The 15,546-nt window shown below is 42.3% G+C and overlaps 1 protein-coding gene across 3 annotated transcripts in view; it reads left to right on the forward strand.

The window, feature by feature from the left end:
• The first annotated feature begins 5,074 nt into the window (after positions 1-5,074).
• The window catches only part of ZC2HC1A (zinc finger C2HC-type containing 1A), a 40,170-nt gene continuing 29,698 nt past the window's right edge, over positions 5,075-15,546 (forward strand). For all 3 annotated transcript variants that reach the window (XM_068396468.1, XM_068396469.1, XM_068396470.1), the window contains exon 1: positions 5,075-5,146. In XM_068396468.1, the coding sequence (XP_068252569.1) occupies positions 5,131-5,146 (16 nt within the window). In that variant the 5' untranslated portion in view covers positions 5,075-5,130. The remainder of the gene's footprint in view (positions 5,147-15,546) is intronic.

Here is a 15,546-nt window from a genome sequence, read left to right on the forward strand (position 1 = left end):
TGGAGCTGGGTAAATCCCCAAACCACCTGAGCACATGAACATGTGGGCCAGCACAAGGAGGAGGTATAGAGCTGAGAAACCGTGGTCATTGGAGAAGTACAACTGGTTTCGGTGGCTATGATGGTTTACTGATCATGAAGGTATGGCATTTCTCCAGCAGCAGAGTATCCAATGGAAAAAAAATAGCCTTTCTTATGTTGTTTGCTATCCAACTGAAGAATTACAGCCTCGGATAAAGTCACAGTCCCTGGCCTCTTCCTATTACTGGCTACTTGGCTTGAGTAAATATGCCTAACAGCATGGCAACCTAGAATTTAAACTATTCTTTTATTTGTGTTCTGGGCATTATTACATCTCATTTGCTCTAGTACTTTCAGTTTAGACTCAGCTTTATAAATTGAGCAATTCATGTTTGGAGAGAGCAAAAACTGTTCACTCCAGCACTGCTCACCAGTTTTCATTGTGGCTTCTGGTCTTGTTCTGTTTAATTTGGGAGTCCCACAGAAAACAAAACTATAAAAGTGTACTGAAAAAAACCTGGGTTCCTAAAAAGATTGAAAGCAAAATCACAATACTCCAATCCTGAATATAAATTGGGACTATAACCCACAGAAGAACAAAAGGCACTCTTGCAGTAATTCAATTGAGGAATTATTTTAGTAGGAGAGTAATCATTCTTGTCTGTAGTCCTCAATTAGTGTTAATTGTAAGAAAAAGCTTATTAAGAATATTTAAATTTTAAAGTCCCCCTGTGCAAGCATATCTGAATTCCCGGAAGCTAGTTATAGTGCAAAGTGTATTAATTAAAATGCCACTTTGGGAAATCCTTCTTTATCCAATGTTCATTATTAACATGAAAGATAGCGAACAGTTTCTTTATTTTCTATAAAGATTTTAGTCATCGTGACAGGGATTCAAATGGTGAAGAAGAGCGTTTGAAATGTTAATGAAATTCTGATCATTTTACAGGACTTGGTCCTTTTATGACACTTCTGCCCCAAAAGAAGGGTTTGCATAGCTTTGCAAAGATCCAGGGCAATGTATTGTCAGTCAAACTCTGGATCCCAGAGTCACTTTCTAAAGTGACTAAAGATTTGGAGCGCTTCAGTTGAGGGATTTTTCTATATGGACATAGACAGTAAGCCATATTTATTCCACAGCTCCTATTGGCCTGTCTGAACTGTTTATAAGACTCATAGTCCATTTCCCACAGCAGCCCTCCGTACGTGGAGTCACTGTTGGCCATATGAATATTTTTAAATGCCAGAATCCTCTCACCATTGCATTTTACTAAATAAATCCTGTGATCAATAGGTACCTCTCAGATGATCAAAATCCAGGTATCTGGATACATGTCACATGAGGAGCTGCATGACAAACACGGCTTACACATAGGAGATAGCTTGAGTTTATTGTGTGACCAGTCAGGCTCTGCTGGTCACGAGCATCATGCCCAGGGAAAAAAACAGCCTTAGGTGTCAGTAATACACCTGGGACCTGTAAGTACAGTCCTCCAGTTCTTCTGCAAGAGGCCTTGACAGATTCTGGCAGAAAGATTTGGTATCACTGCTTCCCTGCATTTTGAAATTCAGGACCCTTTCAAATCTTAGACCACGATTCCACATCTCTAGGCACTTTTGAAAATGCTGACTTAATGCAAGCGAAGATTCAGACTAAGCTGTAACTTTTATTCACGCCACAAACCACAGGGAAAGTGTGTCTTCGCAATTTATCACAAACTCGTAACTTATCACTCACAACTTACCTCCGTGGGCAGTCTCCTCTTCTTTACCAACTAAAACTGAAAAAAACCATCTCTTTACTGGCCAGCAGAAAGAGATCTGAGTCTTTTTGGAAACTCTGAATCTTAGGAGGCATCTCTATGCTCCTGCTTAATGTCTGAGCTTACCGCAGGTTACCTTTTACCTCTCGTCTTTGGAATTCCTTCTGAAATCTGGACACAGGTAGTTGTGTCTGTGTTAGTCTGTATTTCAATTCTTTAAAACAAGTGTAAGCAAGGAAGATGTGACTTTTGCATTTAGGGCCATAGTTTCTTGGTCCTTCTCAGAGATACTGAAGATGCTGAACATAAGGTGTTCAGACTGTATTACTCTTTAGAGGCAGAAATTCCTATCATCATTGCTGCCTCTGCAAAACAACTGATATGGAAAAGGAGCTAAATATATACTGGTGCCTACAAGCTTACCATAACATAGCAAATGTAACCTAAGATGCATTAGTAGAAATATTCCCAGCAGAGGTGAAGAACTCTAAGTGATGCAATAAGATCACCTCTGAGGGACAGTTTAAGATTCTGGTCACATATGAAATATGAACTAACATGGAATAGGTGCAAATAAAGGGTACCATGATGACTATGGAAATGGAAAGCTTAGTTTCTGAGAACAGTTCAGAAGAGCTCCATTTTGTTTAGGCTAACAAGCCAAATACTGAAACAGAATGCATGCTAATTGCCTATAAATACATCAAAGAGGCAAACAATGAGGAAAATTTTTAAGCCAGAAACCAATATTGGCACAAGCATACATGGTGCAAACTAGTAATTAATAAATTTAGCATAGAATTTGGAAAATGAAATCCTAAAAGTTATAGGAACGTCATTGCAGAAGAGACTTGCATTTGGAGTAGTAGATCTGCAGTGGAATAACAAAGGCTTGGGTTTTTTTTTCAGTATGGAGCTAAGGTAAATTTATGAAGGCATTCATGTAGCACAGTGGCTATGATAATAGAGGCCTAGTCCCCTGTTCCCCACATGGACACCACAATTAAAAGACAGCTACTTTTCAGCATCACGAGTCTTTTAAGGTATGCTGTCCATATGCATAGTTACGCAACAAATGTTCATACGCCAGCCACAAAAGCCAGGAGAACCTTTTCGATTTGCAGCAGAATGGCCACTTGCCCATTCATTTTATAAGCCAGCTTTTATTTCTGTCACTTTTTATGTGCGTAACGCGATAACAACGTCAATCAATGGCACATTTGCAGAGCACAACTAAGCATTAATTCTGTTTTCAGTACAGGATTCAGCCTGAAGAAATGTAGAGTAGGATTTGTCTACTCTAATGCGGGTGTTGACTATTTACTTGTCTGTCATCCTGAAACAGCGTTACATTTGGCCAGGTGGATTGCACCCTCAGTCCCATAGACTATATTAACTACAGAGACAAATCTCTGTAGACTATATTGGGGAACTTGACAGGTAGCTCAGATGTGAGCACCACATTGTAGACACTTAAAGATGGGTGAGCTGAAGTTACCTCCTGCCCCAGTTTTTAGCAAAAATAACCACAAATTTCAAAGAGAAACAACGAACCAAAGCAAACTAAATGCTCCTCTAATATGAAACCCTTCACTAAACTGAGAACACAAGAAAAAAAATGTTTATGTTTATGTTTTCATTATAAAGGATTTGCCTGATGAGAGATGAAATTATCCTAGGCCTCTGTTTTTGAGTTTGCAGTCCAAGTACAGAAATACCATGCGAAGAAGGGCACTTCTGATACACTTAAACAGCGAATGCTTGTTAGCTATGGGCTCATTTAAGTTTTATGTCAAATATTTAAGGGATAATTTGCAAAGTTTAGGACCCTGCAACATGGTGGCAGACTAGCTCCTGGAATGGCCTCTAATTTTATAATCATAAACTCTACAGATTAAAGGCAAATTTGAAATGTATTTTTAGTATGGTTCTAAACTACCTAGACAAGTTGCAGCTAGAATTACCATATATATTCAAACTTTTGGTCTCAAAGGATGATTTTGATCATATATTAATAATGGTTTACATGCTGGCTGTTTGGCATGCAGCATCTGGATCCATTTGTCCCATGCTAAGGGGATACAGAGAAGACAACATGATCATAATCTCCAATTTAATTTAGGTTTTATGTATTTGTTTTACTTTCCTTGAGTTGTGTTTCCAGATATACCATGATTGGGACAGTAACTGTCATTCTATAGACAAGCAAATCTCTATCAACGAACTTGTGTAGAATAAGATAAATGATTTGCATGTGCCTGTAAAGATGGTAGTAATTTCTATAAGATTTATTGTAGTTTATATAGAAAAACTTTATTAGTTGCTCATGGCATATTGCCACAAGAAAGACAAAGATCTTAAGAATTCATTCTAAAATAATGTCTTGGAGAAAAAAATCTTGAAATGCTTATGTTGCTAAAAATGTGGAGAGCTCTTGTAAAAGGAACAGAAGAATTTCAACATGTATCAAGCATTATTCATATTCATTAGTCAACAGCAATTTAGTAGTACTGTTTTCCAAAAACATCCATTACTCAAATGTTACCCTGTAGCAGGAGATACCCTCAGATACTAATTTTATATGAGCATCTCTTTGAGTTAAGAAAATCACAGGAGGAAAAAAGGGGGAGGAATCCATTGCCTGCAATTATTTTTAGGACATGAATCTGAAAACCATTTTTTGTGTTTTTCCTGCGATTGTCCATAGCTTTCCTGCAAGCAAGGAGGCACCCGTTACAGCTTCGCACTGCGCTGCACCCCAGCACCCCTCTGTTCGGCCCGTAAGTGCTGAGGGCGGCAGGCCCCTGGCACCATCTCGGCTGCTCCCTGCGTCCACCCAGGGCCTGCCTGATCTGCTGCTTTTTCAACAGCACGGTTATTTCTTCCTCACGTTTTACTTCGGCCTTCGTCATATACAAGTGCTGCTCTCGGAAGAAAAGAAAGACCCTCATCGTAGCGTACCCTCAACGTTACGGACATGTCAGGTTGTACCAGCGCTGGGCCAAGCCTGGTTTTTGCAGGAGGATGCTCAGACGTGGTGCCCTGCTCCCTTGCGAACACCGACCGAGCGGGGCGCAGCCGGAGGGTGGGTGGCACCACCCGGGCCAGGCGTGAGGCTCGGGCGGAGCGGAGGGAGGGGGGGGCTGGGGCTCCCCGCCACGGGCGGCTGCCGGGGGGCAGTGCCCGCGGGGGAGGCCCGTCCGTCCGCCCCGGGGCTGCGGCCGTGAGGGGCCGTCTCGGCCCGCCCTCCCGCGCCGCCCGGCCAATGGGAGCGGCGGTTGTTAACAGGCCGGGAGGTGGTGGCGTTGCCACAGCAGCGGCGGGGCTGGTGGCCGTTGGGGTGCGCCATGGAGGGGCTGGAAGGTGAGGGGCAGCGGTGGGGCGTCCCCTCCCTTCGCCGAGGGCAGCCGGCGGGCGCCTGGGGCGGGCCGAGCCGAGCCGTGTCGCGCCTTTGTGCTGTAGCGGGGCGTGCTTGGGCGGTGGCGGCGGGAGCTGCTGCCCGGGCGCCGCCTTCCTTGTTCTCGGAGCCCCCTGAGGCGGCGTGGCGGCCTCGCCTCGCTCCGCGGCCGGGAGTGCTGAGGGGCGACGGGGCTGAGGCGGGGCAGCGCCGCGGAGGGGGACAACGTGCTTTGGGGTGGCAAACAAAGGTGGGAGGCGGCGGGCCCCTGCGCGGAGCCCGGCGGGCTGGGGGGTGCCGCCGGGCGCGGGGCGGGCGGGGAGGCGGGCGCGGCGGGCAGGGCCGGCCTTGCTGCGCTTTGTCTCGGGCGCTGCCCGGCTCTCGCAGCCGGGCCGCGGGGTTGTGGCCGTTCCTCGCCGGCCTCTGCCTGCCGCGGCCGAACTCAGAGCGCGGTGAGCCTGCTCGGTGATCCGCTGCAGGCGGCGGGTGTCCTGGGGTGGGTACGGCATCGAGTCGTGCGGGCATCTTTGCCAGGCATCATTTCTTTTGCAATAGGATACGCTTATGCTATGGACGTGTTCAGTGCAGTGAAGACTAAGTATATATTTGCTGACAGAGTATTTGTAACTTTATCCTGTGCTAGCTGCGTTAATGAAGATATCCTCACCCTCCAGAGTATCCATCATAGCATAGATATCAGCTTGGAATTTATGAAGTTACGGCTTGCTATCTGAGCATCTCGGTAGGCCTGTCATTACTGTGTTTTGTAAGCTGCTTTAACCATATTACTTATACAGACCAGTTCTGACTATCACAAAACAGTCATTAAGTCTTCTATGCTCTGCTTCATTAGAAGTAACTGAGTGCTTAAATAAGAGTGAGCACAAACTAGCCTTTGTTCTTTATCCCTTCTAGCATAGTTGGACAAAGGAAGTAATGCTTACTGAATACCTGCCTTCTGTCTTTAATAGATTTTAGAATCATCAGACTCTGTTCTTATGCCTAGTGACTTCATCAAGACTATAAATTTGGACAACATGATTTGGCATTAAAATTCCCAGAGGTTCTCTTTTATTTGATTTACTCTTTATGCTTTGCTGACTATTAATGCCTTTTAAATTTGAAAGGTGGTGTCCAGTGGCTTATCGAGTAATGCTTTATTAGGCATTCTGACTCTCATGACAATCCTGTGACAATCGTCTGTTGCCTGTCCAGAAGGGGAAAGCTTGCTTTAATTTTGAGTAAGCTATGTGTTTGACTGCAGTTGGGACTGCATATCATCTGCAGCCCATCCATCAATTGATTTGGCTGTGCATGGGCAGCTATGCCAGCTGTGTTGTATAAGCTCTAGCACCTTCATAACACAGGATGGGAAGAAAGCACATCTAGAGATAACAGCAGAAGCCTGAAAAACCATGTCATTCTTGCAGTAGAATTTGTCCAACTTCTGACTTTGCTAGAAAAGGTTTACATTTTGCTTGTATTTCATTAGGTACCTAATGAAGGAGGAAGGAGGGGGAAGAACTGCTAAATCATAGGTGAAATCTCATGTTTACTCTGTGAACCATTTCTTGAAAGTACTTTCAAAAGCTAGAGCTTATCAAAGCATTTTTCCATAATGTGAAATATTGCTTCTGAACACTCAAGATTAATTTGAGAATAGCACATGTAATAAGCTATTTCTAAAACTTCAGATGTCCTTGCATTGTGAACACTCATATCCCACACTGTTATCCAGCATCCTTGAACGCTGAAGTTCTTGGAGCTGAAGAATATAGTATTTTGCACTTTTGTGCGTCACTTTGTGCTGTGTTTTTCTTTCTCTAAACAAATTGCCACAACATAAAATACTTCCTCTCTTGCTTCAAAACATTTGAAGCAAGCGGTTTTGCTTTTATTTACACTTTTTCAGTTTAAGCTGTCTCTCTTGATACACATTAGGTTAGGCTCAGATGAAGTTTCTATAGAAAGGTATCCCCAAGACAGGAAAAATGTAGGAAAAAACAATAACAATAATAAATTATTTCATTGTGGATTATGCTTTTTTCTAGTCATTGCGCCACTGGCATGTCAGAAGAACATTTCTGGTTGCCATTTTAGATTAAATTGGTGTTTAGAAGCACAGTTGCGCAATCGTATCCATCTGACATGGAAGTATGGGCTCCTTCTGAAATCTAGCTCAGCCTGCTCCCTCTGTGTGTTAGTGCTTAGCAAAATCAATTCCCAGAGCTGATTTGTACAGCAGGTCCTGGCAGTTGTGCATGTGAGGGACATGATTACGGTGGAGGGCAGGACTTTTGTCTTTTGGCAGCAGTCTGCTGGTGTGTTCTTATGACTGTGGAAGACCCCCTCAGGCTCAGGATGCTTGGCTTGGACTTTCTGCCCTCAGAAGCTGGTGCTTTGCTTTCTGAAGCTCAGCATTATAGATGCAAGATCTGTTTTATTTTTGTTTATTTAAGCATGCTATTAATAAGAAAGAACTCTACCCAGTTTATAATGATTCTTTCCATAATGTGGAGAGTTGAATGTGTGTTAGTTGGCTTGTGGAGCTGCAGTAGTGACATTTAAAAAGCTAAAGAATATTTCCAGTGTTGCAGTTGCATTTCCTCACTATGTGCAAGTTTAAATGTTCAGTGAAATGGCAAAGTAGGTTTCTGTGTGACTTAAAAGTTTCTTCTAAAATTTACTTTTGCTGCTTTTTTTAAGTCTGTTGCTTTATTATTTTATTTGTCTATCAGTATTGTTATATTACTAGATTGATACAGAAAGTCAAATTTATAACCTTAAAGTTCTGTAAAAGGAATCAGTGCATACTTATTATTATAAGTGACAAATTTGATGTTAAATCTAAAGTCGTTAGCATTCGTTACTTTGGAGCCTGTGTGCTATTTGGCTGTTTTTCATTTTTTACTGAATTTACTGGTGAAAATACTTGCGGCTATGGACTGTCTGTGCCTGAAAATGTAGTGATTTCTAAGGTGAGTTTAAAAGTCACTTTCCTGAGTAGTCTACTGTGTGCTGAATCTCAGGACCATTTTTGGTGGGTTAACGTGCTTGTTGCTTTCACTACTGGATGAAAAGAAAGAAAAAAGCTGTCACTGGCAAGAAAAAAAGCTGTCACATTGGCATGTTTGTTGCTCTCTGTTTTCCTTGAAGGAGATGGAGGAGGGGATCCAAGCACTGAATTCCTGACTTCATTTAAGCCAGAGCAATCCAATGGTGGTGTTTGATCGGCTTCTTTCCAGTCTATTGTTTTTTCTGGGAGGATGCCAGCAACAGCTGCTTGAGCCGACTAAATGCTGCTTCCCACACTTGTTCACAGCCCATCCCAGCGGGTCGGGACTGCTGCTGCGTAAGGAGTAAAGGGCAGAGGGGCAGCTGTGTCTGAGGGCAAAAGTCCAGCTCTCTCTGGTAGGTGATGGCAGCGCTTACCCAGCCCCAGCATTCTCCTTCAGCCTACGCTCCAGCAGCCTGGGAAGGCTGGTTGTGGTTGGAAAAGGATGAGTGACTGCTTGCTCAGGAAATAGCCGGCAGTCTCAAACCCCGAGCTTTCCCTTGCAGATGCCAAGTAGGGACTACTGTGATTAAGCATTTAGACTCTGAGCAGTCTGGGTGTGCCCTCAAGGTCTCGTAAGAATAAGGCTCGCTGTATAGCGTCTTCTGCTGAGAGCTGAGATCTGTGCTGTAATAGCATATGTCCCTGGACCCTTCGCTGGCACTGGTAATGTCTGAGACGCTCCCCTCCACCCCAAACGGAGAAAGCATTCTAGTTTGGGGTTTTATATTAGTAACGTGACTGTTGAAAGCAAATGCTTATGCTTGCTTTGACAGAATCTCTGAATAAGCTAATGCCCAGTCTCTTTTTTTTTCCCCGAATAGTATAGAAAATTATTTCTGTTTTGAAAACAAAAAATAATATTAATGTGAGTCTTCCTTTCCCTTTAGTGTTCATCTTTGTTTTGCCTCACTGGATGCATGAAGTGCTTCCTTACTTTGGCAGCCATTTTCTTAAGCTCCATTTGAGAGAGGCTCCTGCCTTTTTGGAACACTTCAACTTTTTTTTCTTTTTTCTGTCCCAACAGAAGCAAGAATTAATTTTATGGTACTTTTCTTAAATGAGCAAGTTGGAAACTATTATAAAGATCGAAATGCAAAACTAATATTGATGAATATATTTTTTTAACAAGTTGTTTGTCTCCAGTAGCCGTTAAAACACAGTGATAAATATGACTTTGCATTGAACTGCTGTGTTTCACTAGGCATACTTGCACCTCTGTTCAGGGATCTGATTTTGACATTTAAGATACTATAGAATTGTGGTCAATGTATTTACATTTTTCTATGGCAATTATGTTTTTATTTTTTGATTAATGTTTATGTTTTGGGGAAGAAATTGAAATGTTTTACTTAAGGAAAAATTCTGAAAGCTAAGTTTAGGCTGATACAATAGGGGAAGTACAGTATCAGAATATGCTTCACCTTTAAAGGAAAAGAAGTAATATGCGTAGACAGGAATTTGAAAGTTTCAGATTAGTTTCTTCAGCATCTTAGAACTAATAACTGCTTACAGTCATCATGGTGCTTGGAGCCTAATACAGGGGCATAGTGAGTTTATGATGCCAAAGCAGAATTGTGTAACATGTACATAGATTTTGCAGATCACATGCTTTCCTAGTGGCTTCAGTTGATCTTAAAGCTCATTAATAGAAGACCAGATAATGTATCTGGAAGCCAGATCGATCAGAGTGCTGCTTATTTGCCTTTGGTTTTGTTGTGTCTCCATACGCATTATAGGGGAAGCGCTCTCAGATTTTTCTGGATCATCATCACAACTGAGTGTCTCTCTAAAGTGCCTGTACATTAACACTCACAGTATGGAACAAATGGGAGGAACTGGAGGTCTGCATGCAGTTGCCAGGCTATGATCTTGTTAGGATCATGCGTAGGTGGTAGGACAGCTCACAGGACTGCAGTGTTGCGGTGGATGAGTACAGGCTCTTCAGGAAGAACCAGCTGGACGGCAAGGGGGAAAGTTGCCCTTTATGTGGGAGAGCAGCAAGAATGCACGGAGCTTTGCTGTGGAGCCGCCTGGGAGCTTAAGGATCAGAGTTAGCAGGCAGACCAATGTGGGAAATATCGTGGTGGGTGTCTGCTACAAACCACCTGATCAAGAAGAAGATGAGGCTTCTTTCAGCTAATTGGAAGGAGCCTCATTCACAGGCCCTGCTCCTCATGAGGGACGTTAACCACCCAATACCTGCTGGAGGGACACATCAGCAAGGCACAAGCAATCTAGGAGGCTTCTGGGCAAATAGCAGGATCTCAACCCTGGACTCAGGAGAGCAGGCTTTGGCTTGTTTAGGGATTGGCTTGGAAGAATCCCATGAGAGATAGCCCTAGAGGTGAGTCCAGGAGAGCTGGCTATTTTTAAGGATATGTACTGTGACATCGGCGTGTTTTCATATTAAAAGTTATGTATATATGAGGAAGGGAAGAAAGAAGGACATACGATTACAGGAAAGGGGAGTATACCACAATGCGAGTTGTGCATGTACTGCCATTACAGCCATTCTTGACTACATGCAATTCATTTTTCAGTCACGAAACAACCTTCTTCACAGAATCTTCCTCCAGGTTGTCACTTTGAGGCAGTGGGGCTCTCCTTGATATGTTGTTCTCAAGGAAGGAATACTGAACTCACCATCATCAGTCTCATGTTCAATGCAATAACAGTAATTTTGGCAAATATAATGCACTTGCATTGTTAGACTGAAGAGCTGATATAAAAACGTGCAGAGGTACTATGAAAGCTTGAAGGAATGGAAGTTATGCTGCTTTTTGTTATCTTTTGGAAGCAGAAGTGACAGGTTTATACAAGATTAGACTGCATTGTCAATACAGAAATAGAAGAGAAATTGTGAGGTTTTCCTATAAAATTAGGGTTAGATAGATAAAAGTAGGTTGGTTTGCTATTTGTTATACAATTGCAAATAAGCTAATTGTGTAAAATTTCAAAGTATGTGAAAGGTTGAATACTAAGAGACAGAGCTTACTATGATTTCCTCTTCCTTTCTCTAACTCTTCCTGCAGCCTGCCGAATAGCATAGGCAAGAAGGGATTTCCTTGATGGGGTAAATCACATGCATCGTCAGTTACCAAGCAGACTATACCAAAGTATGGAAAGTATTGCCTGTTATTAAGCAGTATGATGTTTTTATCTGACCTTCATTTGCATTTCAGAATTCCTTTTGACAAAATAATGAAAACTTGCAAAACTTACACCATTATGGTTCACTTTTTTCCTACTTTTATACATTAGTCTTTTCATTATTTTATTTAATACTCTTTAAAATTACCCTTTAAAAATTAATGCTTTAAATTGTATTTGGCTGTTCAAAGAAGTGTCCGCTACCTATGTCACTGCATCAGTATCATTTTTAGGTGACTCTTATTTATGTTATTTGTCATTAATCTTTTCAGGCTGTTGTTAGTTAACATGTTGATTAAAAAATATAACCCAGTCAGTACTGATTAGTGGACATATGTTGGAGACTGACAGCCCCCAAAGAACTAGATGCTGTGGCTTGATGATCTAGATTTCAGTTAATGTGGGGAATGCACTGCATTTTTTTGTACCTGAAGTATATATATGGAACTCTTAAGTGGAAAATACCCTGCTTTTGGACATGAGAGGGGATTAATTTTGCAGGGGAGGAATTTGGCAAGCACTGTTCAAGTAATAACTTTCAACAGCCTTAGATTACTTGCTGGTTTCAACTAGATACCTAGTCTCAAGGCTGGAAATCATAGCAGAGTGTTTCTGCAAGTTTGAATTCAGTGAGGCTTGATGATTCTGATTATCACAGTTGTCTGGCCACAGTAGTTTAGTACTGTCACTGCTGTGATAGTAAATACAAATAAAAGGTTTTGAAGGGCAGTCAAACAGATTATACAACATGACAAAATGCTGTTAACTGAGACCAAGTGCAGTCTTGTTTCTTTGAAGCATTCTATACTTTATCTCTAAGTGCAGAAGCATACTTAGGTATACAGAATCACAGAATCAATCAGGTTGGAAGAGACCTCTGGAATCATCGAGTCCAACCATTGCCCTGACACCACCATGTCAACTAGACTATGGCGCTAAGTGCCATGTCCAGTCTTTTCTTAAACACATCCAGAATGGTGACTCCACCACCTCCCTGGGCAGCCCGTTCCAATGTCTAATGACCCTTTCTGAGAAGAAATGCTTCCTAATGTCCAACCTGAACCTCCCCTGGCAAAGCTTGAAGCTATGTCCTCTTGTCCTATCGCTAGTTGCCTGGGAGAAGAGGCCGACTCCCACTTCACTACAACCTCCCTTCAGGTAGTTGTAGACTGCAATAAGGTCACCTCTCAGCCTCCTCTTCTCCAGGCTAAACAACCCCAGCTCCCTCAGCCGTTCCTCGTAGGTCAGACCCTCCAGACCCTTCACCAGCTTGGTCGCCCTCCTCTGGACTCGCTCCAACACCTCAACATCTTTCTTGAAGTGCGGGGCCCAGAACTGGACACAGTACTCAAGGTGCGGCCTCACCAGTGCCGAGTACAGAGGGACAATCACTTCCCTAGACCGACTGGCTACACTATTCCTAATAGAGGCCAGGATGCCATTGGCCTTCTTGGCCACCTGGGCACCACTGCTGGCTCATGTTTAGCTGGCTATCGATCAGCACCCCCAGGTCTCTTTCCGCTGGGCCGCTTTCTAACCACTCTTCCCCCAGCCTGTACCGCTGCATGGGTGTTCTGTGGTTGTATAACCAAAATGAGAGCAATCCCTGCATTGTTGCTAGACATAAAGAAGACTGAAGAAAATTGCTATGACACCATCTTACTACCAATTTCTATTCTCAAACTCATTTGCCAAGCAAATCCTTCTGTTTCTTGATTTGAGTGTTCCCTGTTTTTTACCTCCTCCCCAATACATCCCAATTTAACGACCCGTTTCTGTTAACTTTTGATCAGGAGAAAGATTCAGTCAGTCCATGCTTTTGTTTAAGAAATCCCAAAGTTTTCAACTGTGAGACTTCGCTTTTGTTTGTTGTTCATTAATTTTATCAGACTATAATAAGGTTTTTTTGCATTTTCATTGCATTTTGTAGTTATTATGCTGGAAAACTACAGCTGAAACAATTCAGTCATTTCACTGAAAAAAGTTATCATCCTGTTTATTGCTAATGTTAGAAATACTAACTTTTTACATGACTACTAAAAAATGTGTAAGAATTCCTTCCCCATTTATGTCACTTGTGCAGAAACTATGTAAATAACAGGTGTACTGATGGCATTAGATATTATGCATGAATGCATTTTTAAAAAAAAAAACAAACCTATTTTCCAACTTTCACAGTTTTATTCCCATGTTTTATTTTAAAATTATCAGACTTCATGTTGATGACATTGCTAACCCCTCTGTAAGGGAAGGTTCATGGGCTCCTACAGAGAAATGTTAAGATTTTGTGGTTTTTGCTTTGTTTGTGGTGGGGTTTTTTGGGTTTTGTGGTGGGGTGGGTGTTTTTGCGGTGGGGGGGTGTCACGGTTTAAAGCTGGGCTGGCTATTAACCCGGTGGCAGATGCTCTCTGTTAATCCTCTCCCCCCCCCCCCCCCGCCCAAGGGAAAGGGAAAAGGGAGAGAGACTTATGGGTTGGAAAGTTAAAACAGTTTTAATAAACTATAATAATGAAAAAGAGTATAATAATAATAATAGAAATAATCAAATATATACAAAACCAAGATCGAGAGCTTGGAAATCCTCCTCAGGCAGAGTTGCTCCCCCCCAGCATGGGCAGAGGGGAAAATACAGTAGCTCCCCCTGCCACCACACCTGCAGGCTTTTAACTGGAGAATTGGCAAAGCTGGTACCAATCAGTGGGAGACAGGAGGGCCCCTCCCTCCTGGGCCCCACCTCCAGGAGGCAGTGGGTTAGTGATAAATAGGAAAGTGAGAATGACGTGTATGGGATGGAATACTTTGTTGGTCAATTCTGGGCCACCTGCCCCATCCGCTCCTCCCTGCAGGTGCGACCCCCCTTTGGCTCTTCACTTGTAAGCAGTGAGGAATTTAGCAGTGACCTTGGTTTCTCTAAGACTAATTGGCCTGGTTTGGGCCAAACCAGGACAGGGGGGTGCTTTAAGGGAGCGGAAATTTGCAGAGCAATGATTAAGAAATGGAAGGGATAAGTGTGCAAATATAAAGGACTGGAGGCTTCCTGTTTTCAACAAAACTTATGGAACTTTCATTTTTTAAAATAACTTCCTTTTACGTTTTGGGTCAGTGACTTGTATTAGGGGGGAGGAGGTGTTGGCAGTAGAAATGGCTTTTGGCAAATGTGACCGAGTACCTGCCAGCAGCAGAGGAGGGTTAGGAATGCTGTAAGGAAATCCAGCTCTGTAACTGTAGCTGCAGTGAGTGCTAATTGGCATTCGTCATGCATTGGTATGTCGTATGTAAATACTGCTCGATCACGTGAGCATTTATCAAGTCTACTTCTTTTAATGGTGAATTTAAACACAAGCTCAGATTTCAGAGTACAGTGAACAGAAGAATATGGTGGAAAATGCAGCTTTTCTTTTACTAAGGCATATATTTGAAGGAATTCTTCTCTTAGTCAAATCCTTAATCTTGTACTGTACACCTGATTTCAAGATCAGTAATTCTGATTTATTTCAGATCATTTCTTAAAGACAGAAACAGCGTCACTTTGTATTTCTGTGAAATGCCCTTCTCACTTGTTTCTGCAAAGCTGAGGGTTGTGTTAGAATAATTTGATGAAAGGAAGTTGAACTCTCTAGCAGAAGTGAGTTTGCAGTGATGTCTGTTAGCATTCTTAAGAGTGCTGAGAACTCTGAAGAGTGAAGTAATGAAACAAACAAACAAAAATCTGTGCATACCTTGTATTTTTGAGTGGGAGAATTAAGAAAGTCTTACAACCATTGCTGCTTACCCTTGAGGAAAATGGTGAGGGCAGGTTCCATCCGTCTAAGCTATGTATGACCAGTGTGCACGTTATTACTTGTGATTAACATTATGCTCTGGCTTGTGAATTTAAGAAAACAGGCCTATGGAAAAATTTTCAGACACAATTGTTTAACTGTATTTTTTCAATCTCTATTTTAACAATAAAAATAAGTTCCTAGTAAATGTTGATAACATGCAAGTACAATTCAGATGCAAGAACAGAAGAAAAACAAGGTTTATCTGCACATTTTCTTTCCTGCTTCCCCATACTTGGGTATATCTAAACACACATGCATTTAGATGACACAAAAGGAAGTTTGATCATGACTTCAGTTGTAAAACTCAAGTTAGTCAGTATGCTGCTGCTGTGCT

The sequence above is a fragment of the Nyctibius grandis genome, chromosome 3, assembly GCF_013368605.1.
Source record: "Nyctibius grandis isolate bNycGra1 chromosome 3, bNycGra1.pri, whole genome shotgun sequence".
Taxonomy (NCBI): Eukaryota; Metazoa; Chordata; class Aves; order Nyctibiiformes; family Nyctibiidae; genus Nyctibius; species Nyctibius grandis.